The sequence below is a fragment of the Xiphophorus hellerii genome, chromosome 4, assembly GCF_003331165.1.
Source record: "Xiphophorus hellerii strain 12219 chromosome 4, Xiphophorus_hellerii-4.1, whole genome shotgun sequence".
Classification (NCBI taxonomy): domain Eukaryota; kingdom Metazoa; phylum Chordata; class Actinopteri; order Cyprinodontiformes; family Poeciliidae; genus Xiphophorus; species Xiphophorus hellerii.
The window spans coordinates 6,695,635-6,707,712 of NC_045675.1; the positions used below are offsets into that span (position 1 = coordinate 6,695,635).

Here is a 12,078-nt window from a genome sequence, read left to right on the forward strand (position 1 = left end):
CTTAAAAATAAGCAATATATGAGCAGGATTAGATAAAATAGTCTGTATTATAATTTATGACATTATTTGAACTAGAATGTGACCAATAAAACTCTCAAACTTTGTGCTTTAGGAATGTGCTAAAACAATCAGACAATATTTAATTGTGAATGTGTTCTACCATCATTAGCAGTTGGCTTATTACTATGTAAACTGATATAAAGATTTTTCCACATCTTGTTATGTTATGTGAAGAATGGTGGTGGCAACATAAAAGTGAAGCACTGAATATTTTCGGACGCAATGTAGCTAAGCTATATTCAAATGCAGAATTTAATCTGTTACAATGTTTTTGTCTACTTTTTGCTTAAAACATGTTTGCCATGAGATTGTGTCTCCATGAAACTGACTACATTTGTATTTAGAAAAGCTCTAAATAATTTTGGCAGTAATTCTGATACATAGGAAAACCACAAGAGATTATTCACGAATGAAAAAAATGAATGTAACTGCTGCGTGAACAAAAATAAGGTGTCAGATTTCTGATGTACTGAATCATGACGCACCCACCATTTGTTATTTTTATCAGTCTGTTGACAAAGTTCATGTTCATGTTAAAGACTCTGCTGTGGTGAGATTGCTTCATACAAAGGGTATCAACAGCAGGCCGTCCAATAAATCAGACTAGCTACTGAGACGTTTGACACCAGACTATTCTGAAGATTGGTCATGCTTTGAATATATCTTGTTTTTACTTGTAACAATTACTAAACCACATAACCAGTCAAACAAGTGGTAACTCATGGGTTGTCAGGTAATAAGGGTATGTAGTTAAAGAATAATGGTGTGAAACGCTTTGTCTTTGAGCTGCAGACAGTCAGCTATTATTATGCGTTTACACCATAGACTGAGGGAGCTGAGAGTGTAATATTTTGGAGTAATATTTTTGGCCACAAATTTATAATGTTAGAATGCCTCAGTGTTTGCACACTACCTTGTCTTCTTTCATCTTTTCATGGTTACTTTCAGTAAGATTGCAATTATATTTCCTGTTTGTTTCGCAAAACTTTGTCTTGCACAGCTGCTTTCACTCAGGCTGTTAAGAAGTCTAGAAATGGTGGAGTGCAGTGTTTAAAAAAACTGAATAACCACAAAGTGCAAAACACTATCTTGCAAGATCTAAGCTTGACTTGAGAACATTCTTGGTATTTTTCTCTTTGTATAGGCAAAATACGTCCAGTCTGTTAATTAGTGGGTTGGCTACACATACATTAATAATAATGACAGTGGCTGGAGGATAGAATATGTTAAATTTGATAGATTTTAAGTAAATTAATAATTTAGCAGTTTTGAACTACCACATTTTGGACATTGTTTACAAAAAAATGGAACAAGGACTGAAGATCTTATTAACAATCAATATTACATAGACAAAACTCATTATGTATGTGCCTCAATGCAATGCATAAATGAAAAGAAATTACAGTTTAAAAGTAAAACAGATTAATTGCACACCGAGTGATATTTCAAAAATGAACCTCTATTACTTTTGACTATCAGGATTCATAATTAAAGAATCCCCAAAAGTGTGTGTCAGAAAATGTTAGTATTATATACAACCACTTAAAAAAATGAATACTTGATTTAAAACTAATAGTGTATGGAAACTCTTACTGTCCATGCCCCACATATGGTTTGTTTACATTATTAAATCCTGTCTATTTGCATAAATTCATCAGAGTGCCCAATTTTGATCAGATTCCAAATCCAGCTGAAAAATTAAATCATCATCTCCAACCTATCATACTTGGATACAGCAGTTTGAGAACAGCCAGCTTCTTTAGCAATAGCCTATTGTTGCCTACCCCAGTTATGCAGGTGTAAGCAACAGTCTGCTCTAACCTTGTTGTCAGCAGTCCTCCTCATGACTGTGTAGCCAATATCATAACATTTATGTAAAAAAAATAATTCAGTTCTTATGTTCAAATATTCTAAGAAACTTAACATGGGATTTTTCTGAAGTGCAAGTCATGATCAGTAAAACAGAAATCGACACCTCAAGTATATCTTGCTGTGTAATGTATCTGACATACACAGATAAGGTCTTGAATGCATTTTCAGCTTAAATTAAAAAAAGAAAAAACTACAGGAAACTTTTTAGATGTGCTAAAGGAGCCTGGTGAATGTAACATAATGTGCTTTCTCTATTCTGTTTGTGCTTGAACATGTTTTTCTTCAGATTATTGTTATTGTGAGTAGTGTTAAAAACAGGAAGCTTTTGACAGGGAAAAAAAACTCCAACATTTATTCAGAAACACAAATTTTCAACGACAACCTGACCGACTTTACGCACATTCTTTTTACATTTCATTAGGCAGGGCTCTTAGTGTAGCTGACCACATAAAGTACAGTTAAGTCACTTAGTGGGGCTTGGTTTAGTATGACTCACGTTGGTACAATAAACATAAGAGGTGGAGTTTCATTATTTAGGGTGTGTCTAGGCCTGTGTGGGTGTCATGTTTTATAGTGGGCTTGAATAATGCCTGCCTCTTACAAATGAGTCTGAGTCTAAATAGGTCATTTTTGAATTCAGGGGGACAGCATGGCATTTTTGCATTGTTTTCCTGTCTGTCATTATAAGAGATACTGAGTGAGTTCTGTTCATTTTTCAGGTATTTTGCATATCTGTTGGCGATGTCCTGTTTTATTAAGTGCTATCAAAATTATCAGTGTAGGTTTACCTACTGCCTTGTGGTTTTCCTGTTTGAATGAGCTTCTCTTTAAAAGGCAGGAACTTTATTCTCAGATCAGCCACAGGAAGCAGTTTTTTTCAGACCTGAATGTTGTAATTCACAGCACTGACTCATGTGAAGACTGAAGCAGCATTGCGAGAGATTCAACAGTAAGTTTGTATCTTTTCTTGAATTACATGTCTTTAGTATGAAAGAATAGGCACCTCAGTGTGTTTTTCTGCTCTGCATTTTGCAGAACATTTATGGTGAGTGTTTTGACTGTTTCTATGCAAAACAATTCTTTTCTGACTACTAAACATCGGCAGCTGTTCTTTCTTGGATCTCTCACTCAGGGGTGTCTTTCATGTGACATGCTGTGTAGTGTTAGTGAAAGAACATTCCTGTCATGCTGCATGAATACTGAGTACTGAGTGCAGGGTAATAACAAGATGAAAAAGCACAGTCCCAGTGCTCTGCCGTGACTAATATTTCCAGGAAAAACAGGATTCTCTCAACATACAGTTAATGAGTATGGGGTAACAGTGGCAGGGAATTGTTATGTTAATGTTTCTCTGGCTTCAGCTCTTCACAGCTTGTATAGTCTTGTTCAGTTCTTACATCAAGCTCTTTTGGCTGATGTCGAAAAAACTTTATTTTACCCAAATCATAACTAGCTTATGTATTTGTTATTTTAAGTGGATAATTAACTTTAAAATTCTGTAACAAAAACACCCCTCTGAGTCATATCCATAAAGCATCTGGAAATCTTTCATAGGAATCACTTTTTACCTCCTGTTTATGAAACATCAGGGATCTTGGATTAAACAAAGTAAACAATCCACAGTTGAGGGGTTGAGTTTACAAGCAGAGTGAACAGTTAAAGCGTCTCTGTCTGTTTTAGAGCGTGTAACACCTCTGACTTAAAATGTGTCGAGAGAGTGGTGAGGACAGCAAAGAGAGCCATCGAAACTTCACTTCCTTCCAACCTTGCCCTCTGGCAAAACGTACAGCAGCTTCAAATGCAAAACAACCAGATTCCATAACAGCTGCCTACCTCAAGGCATAACACTGCTCAACTCCCACTCACATTTTTTATTGTACATATTTATATTTATACTTTCTTCCTTCCTACTTATTTTTATGTTTTAATTTGGAGCTTTGCAACAAAATTTACAAATGTACATTCTGGATGTGCAGTTGAATAACAGTAAAGTAATTTGAAAGCACCAAGTTTAGCAAATTAAAAAGATGCTTTATGTAACCAATAACTCTGCAGACTTTTTCTTTCCTTTGTGGTCAAGAAGGATGGTGTCTGTATTTTAACTTCCCCTTCTAGCTTCACATTTATATCTCCCTTATATCTTCTACCGTTGACAGAATTAAGCTAGTTATGGTGTCCTTTGACTAACATTTTGGAACATTTGTCCATGCTTGTTAGACAAGTTCAACCCTCAAGGATTTATTTTGTGGAAATAAGCAAAAGCTGCATGATTCTCCCAATACAAATTATTCTGCTCACAAACTTTTTTCAGACCTAATGTCTGTGGTCATCAAAGTAACAATTCTGGTCTGAACGAAGAAGAAATTGCAACCTGAATAAGGTCAGAATATTAGTGCTTTGAATGACCTTTTTCATCACCAGGGGTCCTTGGCCACTGCGGTCAATTACAGGTTCCATTCTTGTAACAGAGCGCTTTTAAATCCCTTGATAGGGTGACAGTTTACTAAGTGTTCTAACTACCATTATCTCACTGCATAAATCAGCATATAAATATCCCATTTATGAATTTGGGCTCTGGAGACTTAGCTGTCACTACTTTTGTCTTGCATGGCCATCGTGTTAAGCACTGATGAGATGGTTTGGCAATTCAGATGAAACGTTATCACTCTTGGATCATTTTGCTCCATTCTCAGCCACCTTGGGTTTACTTTTTTCATTTATACATTTTAAAATATTTCTTCTGTTTTGACATGGAAATGAATACAACTATTGTGAGATAAAAGGTTGAACACAGTTGAAAATAAAATGTTGTGTAAATTTATGATGTATGTCCTTGAAGCTTGAATTTAGTTTGGTTTTAGTTTTCATTCAGAGGTTTCTTAGAACAACAATACAAGGAACTGTGTCTAGTACTTTGCACATGATGTCACTAATGGAAAGACAAATGCTATTCCATACCCAGTCCATGGCTAAACTGGTTTTTATAGGTCAGACATGTATATTTACAGCGGCTGTTGTTTTTCTTGGCTCAGAACTCTTACAGAATTCAATATAGACAGGTCACATTGCTCTAATTGTAACCTGTTTGTGATGGTAGGTGATCATACATGCCAATGTAAGTGAATTTGTGTAAGTGAGTTTTTCACCTGGAGGTGCCCAGCTGTTAGAGTGGTGAGAAAGATAGAAAACCTGCAACACTCAGCACCCAAGAGCAGCAAAGGACAGGTGGACACGACTCCTCAAGGTCACAACAGCCCCAGGCAGACACAAACAAGAGCAGCCATATGCCCCAAACAGACAAAGGTCATCAGTGAAGCAAAGGAGCAAAAAGGTACAGGGTGACATACAGATCAGCAAAACACAGCCATCTCCCACCACATATGCCAAGCTCTTGCAGGGCTCTTGGCACCAAACAAAACTAGTTTTCCTCAGAGAGGCTCCATGTGCTATGTACACGTGAGTGCTGACAGTGGGCACTTCCTCCTACAAATAAAGAGACGATTCAGTCAGCGAAATTTAACTGCAGAGTGATTGAGCTCATATATCTTGAAATACCAACAGTAATGTGATTATTTTTCTTTTTCGCTTTCCTTTCAGATTGTGCCAGTTTCTGAAGATTTTAGGATGTCTTGGCCACTGGCTATCGTCTTCTTCTTTTTCTATGCCATCAGTTCACTTGCGTCTGCTGGAAAGGTTCTGGTTTTCCCACATGATGGCAGCCACTGGGTGAACATGAAGGTGCTGGTGGAGGAACTGCATTCACGGGGGCATTCTGTGACTGTCATTCGGGCTGCAGACAGCTGGTACATCAGTGAGACGGCTTCACAATATGAAACCATCACAGTGGATGTCAACTCTGGTGGTAATGAAGATTTCTACCGTCTCTTTGTGTCCGAGGTCATTAGAATTAAAAGAAGCAATGGGTCAGCATGGACCCGTTTCGCTCTAGACATGGAGTTGAAAGACAAGTTCTTTGAATTACACAGAAAGATCTGCGAGGTGATTGTGCACATATTTGAAAGTAAAGAGTTAATGAAGATCCTCCAGGAAGCCAAGTATGACATAGTTTTGACTGACCCTGCAAATGGAGGAGGTGTGTTTTTGGCTCACTACCTTGGCCTACCGATAGTATTCAACACTCGCTGGACTGTTCACGGTGAAGCACATTTTGCTGTTGCACCTTCTCCTCTTTCCTACGTCCCACTTCCACCATCAGAGCTTACGGATCAAATGACATTCTTTGAAAGGGTGAAAAACATGATTTTCTACCACATGAGGATGCATCTGTACAAGCAGGTGGTCGCACCACATTATTCTCCTTTAGCTAAGCGCTACTTTGGCCCAGATGTGGACTACTTTTCTCTGTTCCAAGCTGCAGATCTGTGGCTCATGAGAGTGGACTTTGTGTTTGAGTTCCCTCGTCCCACCATGCCAAATGTTGTCTATATGGGAGGGTTCCAGTGTAAACCTGCAAGACCACTTCCTGAACTCCTGGAGAAGTTTGTGCAAAGTTCTGGAGAGCACGGAGTTATCATCATGTCTCTGGGGACTTTAATTGGAGAGCTTCCAAATGACCTGGCAGATGAAATTGCTGCTGGTTTTGCTAACTTACCCCAGAAAGTTATCTGGAGGTATAAGGGTGCCAAACCTCCCTCTTTAGGAAACAATACTTTAATCATAGACTGGATGCCTCAGAACGACCTCCTAGGCCATCCGAAAATCAAACTTTTTGTAAGTCATGGAGGAACAAATGGAATTTATGAGGCCATCTATCATGGGGTTCCAATGGTGGGCATTCCCTTTGTGTTCGATCAAGCCGACAATCTCTCCAGACTCAGAGCTAAAGGAGTTGCAAAGATTTTGGATGTGTCTGACATAAATGAGAAAAAATTTCAGAAAACTATTCAGGAAGTCTTGGATGAGCCATCTTACAGGATGAACATGCAGAGACTCTCCCGACTACACAGAGATCAGCAGATAAGGCCACTGGATCGAGCCATCTTCTGGATTGAGTTTGTCATGAGGCACAAAGGTGCTGCTCACCTCAGAACAGAGTCTTACAGGCTGCCCTGGTATACCTATTACTCTGTAGATGTCATTTTATTTTTAATAGCAATTTTTGCACTAATGTTTTTAGTTTTCTCCTGGTTACTGTGGCACTGCTTCAAATTATGTTGTAAAAGAAAAGTGAAATCTGACTGACTGGGGCATCGATCACATATAACATTATGTCAACTCACTGTTGGTTCTACTGGGTCCTTTTAGGCTGTCATATGAAACAGACCAAGTGAGCTTTTAAGATAAGTCAACTTAAGTCTCACCACTAAACCTAAATAATTCCTGTAAATGTATTATGAATAATTTCCTTCCCTCAAGGATAGAAAGATGTTACATCAGTCTAAGTTTGTAGAAAAATAAATAAATCTTCACGGCGCCGGAATGCTAATGCTTTGTTTTACTTTATTGTAGCAATAAAAAAACTCAAAATGAAAATATTTATATTTGTAGAATGCAACAGTTTATTAGATTATATTAAATCCATAAACCTTAACAAGAATCTCTTCTTCAATTTTTCAGCGGAGCAAAATCTGGCACTGTAACAGATTTCCTCATTTATCTAGAACCTCACTGTAATTTCATCATTTTACTACAAATATGCGATTTATTATTTATAATATTTTCAAAGAACTCATAGAAAAGTGTTAGAATACACATTGCATTGCAGTTTGTTGACACAGGCACAGACCACTCAGGATGTGAACGTGGTATTTTCTGATGGCTGTGGTCTCTTTCAGCAGAATAATGTGTCCTGCAACAGATCATGTGATTCAGGAAGGGTCAAAGGAGCAACACAATGAGTTTGTGATTTTGACTTGGTCTCCAAATTTACAAGATCCAAGCTAAATGTGCATGATTGAATTGGGACAAATCTAAAACACTGAGACAGCACAATGCACCTTACAGCTGGTAACTGCTTTGTGCTAGACATCACAAAACACCTTCAGGTGTTCAAAGTATTAGGCGTTTGATCATAATATTATGCCTGATTAGTGTATGCACTCTTTCACTCAAAGTCTCTTACATCCTGTTGTACTGTTTGCATTGAATAATGTGCAGTTATGTTTTCTAGCTTGGCTATCTGACTCAATACGTTTAAGCTGTTGCACAAAATTTATATTTCAAAATGACTGGAGGCTTTTTTTAAAATAAACTGTGGCATTGAATTTACTGTTGAAATACTCTGGTTCAAAGAAGTTGCTGATGTCTTCAATATCCAGTAGGTGGTGCTATTCATCAGCCCATCTGTTTTCTAAACCTTCTTCATACTGTTTATAGTTGTACTTAAACCAAAGGACAGCTTAGTGGCCAGATAATGTAACATGCAGTTCTTTTGAGTGTACAGCTGGAATCTGGGAAAAGTGCACTCATACATGAGGGAAACACCCAAAGTTTACACAAAAAGGCTCCCAAGCAATTTGCTCTCCAACGTCCCTCTAACCACTAGATCAACAGTAATTTCCTGTAAGTCTGATAAAGTCTCAAAAAAAAACAACTCCAGAAGAAAATGTAGTTTCCTCTGTAGCATCACTCTGAGTAATGAAGAGCTTTACAAACACAACATAACATACTGTGCATTACATGCATAACATACATGCACAGTATGTAATATAATAACTATGTATCTCTTCATATTTTGATTTAATTTGTTAATGGAAAAAGATATCCATTAAGTCTGAAAACAAATCAAAAATTGAAAAACATTCTACAAATACTTTGTTGATTTATTGTAAAAATGTCAAAGAACAACTTTGAAGTTGTCAACACCAAGCTTTCCTGTGATGTACGGCTTATATGGACACAACGTACTGCTCTCTGTCAACTTTGTACCCTCTTATCAATTACACATTTAAGAACCCATAAATACAGCTGCAAAGTCCTTTTCCAGTTTGAACCTGGAATGGACAACACCTTGAAAAAAGAATAATCCTTGAAAGACAAATTTGCACCGGCAGCCAAACAGGTAACCTTTATTTTAGTCTTTGCATGTATTCTTGTGTTAATTTTAGCTGATTTGTTCTAGTGGATCTGTAGAAGGTCAGTTACAGGCAACAGTTTGCATAATCGAGACCTCTGAGCAACACGAGTTAATCTTTTCTATATGGGATCGTACATCAGCAGAAAAAAAAAAAAGCTACAGTCACAATAATTAAACATATTTTTTGAATCCCACATTGGTTTTTATTCAATATATTGTTTTTATTTGAAAAATACATGTATGGTAAAAATATGCTAAATTATTGGATGTTTATTTTGCAGCTTTAGAACACAAAATGCAATGGATCTGGATCAGTCTGATCTGGCTCTGTCCAGTGGTGGTACATAGTGGGAAAGTACTTGTCCTCCCAGTTGATGGGAGCCACTGGGTGAACATGAAAGTCATCATTGAAGAACTACATTCAAGGGGTCATCAGATTTTTGTTGTGCGACAGACAGACAGCTGGTATATCAAGGAATCCTCCCCGTTCTATACTTCAATTAATACCGACACAGAGTCTGGATTTGATGAAGACTTCATAAAATCATTTGTGACTGAACTGCTGAAAATCCAAAGGGAGGGGAAGTCTGTTTGGACTCGTATCAAACTGGAAATGGAACAAGCACAGAAGATCTCAGAGTTCCACATAAAATCGGCCAAAGGTCTTGAAAAGACTTTTGAGTCCAAAGAGCTGATACAGTCCATGCAAGATGAGAACTATGACCTTGCCCTTACAGATCCTGCTTTACCAATGGGTGTCATACTTGCTCATTACCTCAAACTACCTCTAGTTTTTAATGTGAGATGGACCAGTCACGGCGAAGGCCACTTTTCAATCGCACCTTCTCCTCTCTCATATGTTCCAATGACTGGTACAGAGATGTCTGATAAAATGTCTTTTATTCAGAGAGTCCTAAATGTAATGATATTTGCTTTGAATGAATACCAAATTATGTGGCATGTTTTACCACATTATGAAGCCTTATTTACAAAGTACTTTGGATCAGATTTAGACTATTTATCCATGTTTCAAACTGCAGATCTGTGGCTCATGAGAGTGGACTTTGTGTTTGAGTTTCCCCGTCCCACTATGCCAAATGTTATCTATATGGGAGGGTTCCAGTGTAAACCTGCAAAACACCTGCCTCAGGACTTGGAGGAGTATGTACAGAGCTCTGGAGAGCACGGAGTTATCATAATGTCTCTGGGAACTTTAATTGGAGATTTACCCCATGATTTAGCTGAAGTAATAGCTGGAGCTTTTGCTAAATTACCTCAAAAAGTCATTTGGAGGTATAAAGGCGTCAGGCCAGCCAATCTGGGAAACAACACTTTAGTGGTAGACTGGATGCCACAGAACGACCTTCTAGGACATTCTAAGATTAAATTGTTTGTGGCTCACGGGGGAACAAATGGTATTCAGGAGGCGATTTATCATGGAGTTCCTATACTGGGTCTTCCTTTGATTTTCGACCAGCCTGATAATCTGCTTAGAATTGAAGTAAGAGAAGCTGGGAAGAATATTCAGATATCTACTATGACTGAAGACACATTCTTGCAGGGGATACAGGAAGTCCTAACTGAACCCTCCTACAGGATAAATATGCAGAGACTCTCCAGACTGCACAGAGATCAGCCGATGAAGCCCCTGGACCAAGCCATCTGGTGGATAGAGTTTGTCATGAGGAACAGAGGAGCTGCTCACCTGAGAACTGAGTCCTACAGGCTGCCCTGGTATTCCTACCACTGTGTAGATGTGATGCTGTGTTTAGGGGGAGCTGTGCTGGTTATTTTCGGTGTGTTTGCTGTTCTCCTAAAATGTCTGTGGCGTTTGTGCCTGAAAAACAAGAAGAAACAAGATTGAAAAGAAAAGAAATGTGGTCAAATGGGAACCAGACAGATTTATTTTAAGTTTAGACTTGCAAATTGTAAACCCACAGGCTAGATTATTTGTGTTTTTTGTGAAATTGAGATGATTTAAATGAGTTGGAGAAACACCTGTTCTGGTGTTAGTAATATTAGCCTCTCTATCTGAACTATCTGTTGAATAAAGAATCTTGAGTGAATATTTTAACTGCTTCTGTTTTTTTTCCAACCTCAACACTTAAATCTTTGGTTTTTCTTAGTTGTCTAGTTTATTTTTCTTTCCTGATGGGCTAATTTTAAAGATATTGGTTATGCTTCTTCATACAACTGAGTTGCAGTGGAACACTGTTTATAGAATTTTACACACTTTTTGGCATTGCTACAAAATGTATTTCATCTGAGAGGAAATAGCTGTTTTTATGTGCAGTCCAAGACCCATCAGTTGTGTTTAGGGATGATGCAGACAGCACTGCCAATAAAAACACCAGCATAAGTGAAATATAAAGTGTTGGGTAAAGGAATTCTAGCTCATGACAGCTCTTAAAATTAAAAGAAAATAATCTAGCATGTGAAAACAAACTTACAAAATGTTCTTATTTTTCCAGTGAGCTGAAAATTTGCAAGAGATTATAAGGCTGTAACTCAATAAAGCAGAATTTAGCATTTAAATCCATAAACGTGAGTCTATAGGTAATAATTTTTCAGCAATAGAATAGTCCAACAAAACAAGAGTGAACACAATCTCTCATTGAAACCGTGTGTTCGCTGTTGTGGCTTTACGCTTATTTGCCAAAAACTAAAATCCCCCTCTGTGTCAAAAGGTGAAGGCAACAGAATGTCTAAAAACAACTTTTGCAAGGCCACAGATGACCTCTAATCTGCAAACGTCAACCAACAAAGCAAATGAAGCACAATCTATGAGTTACAAATTTAAAGCTGGTTTGACTGTTTGCTACTTATTTCATGGAATTTGTGACTACACTTATTATTGTGCTTTGCTTTGTTGCAAATGAAGTGATGCGTCTGAAGAATCTAAATAATTTGAACAACAGAATTTCAGCTCAATGAAGCCACAAGTGAACTTCCAAACAACAGTATTCTTAACTTCACTATTGATACAACACTTATTTCAATTTGTTCAAGCACTCTGGAAATATGAGGGAAACAATTACACAATTGCTACATAAAAGCTGAAACTTTTAGACATACGCCTTAAAACACAGTTTTTCTAGAAGGAAAAATGT

The 12,078-nt window shown here is 37.6% G+C and overlaps 2 protein-coding genes across 6 annotated transcripts; both read left to right on the forward strand.

The window, feature by feature from the left end:
• Positions 1–2,514: 2,514 nt before the first annotated feature.
• Positions 2,515–8,183, forward strand: LOC116718434 (UDP-glucuronosyltransferase 2B31-like). Of its 5 annotated transcripts, none has more exons than XM_032560349.1 (3): positions 2,517–2,629; positions 2,836–2,882; positions 5,527–8,183. In XM_032560349.1, the coding sequence occupies exon 3, from the start codon at positions 5,557–5,559 to the stop codon at positions 7,132–7,134; it is 1,578 nt and encodes a 525-aa protein (XP_032416240.1). In that variant the 5' UTR covers positions 2,517–2,629; positions 2,836–2,882; positions 5,527–5,556; the 3' UTR covers positions 7,135–8,183. The 5 variants fall into 5 exon arrangements, with proteins under 5 accessions (XP_032416237.1, XP_032416239.1, XP_032416240.1 ...); XM_032560351.1 differs by having other exon boundaries at positions 2,836–2,881; positions 5,530–8,183; XM_032560347.1 differs by having other exon boundaries at positions 2,523–2,629; positions 2,767–2,882.
• Positions 8,184–8,848: 665 nt separating this feature from the next.
• Positions 8,849–11,034, forward strand: LOC116718435 (UDP-glucuronosyltransferase 2A1-like). Its single transcript, XM_032560352.1, has 2 exons — positions 8,849–8,953; positions 9,250–11,034. Exon 2 carries the CDS (start codon positions 9,264–9,266, stop codon positions 10,830–10,832), a length of 1,569 nt encoding a protein of 522 aa, XP_032416243.1. The 5' UTR covers positions 8,849–8,953; positions 9,250–9,263; the 3' UTR covers positions 10,833–11,034.
• Positions 11,035–12,078: the final 1,044 nt, after the last annotated feature.

Bases quoted from the DNA above. Each gene is read 5' to 3' on its own strand.
- LOC116718434 (XM_032560346.1), top strand. From the start codon at position 5,557: ATGTCTTGGCCACTGGCTATCGTCTTCTTCTTTTTCTATGCCATCAGT.
- LOC116718435 (XM_032560352.1), top strand. From the start codon at position 9,264: ATGCAATGGATCTGGATCAGTCTGATCTGGCTCTGTCCAGTGGTGGTA.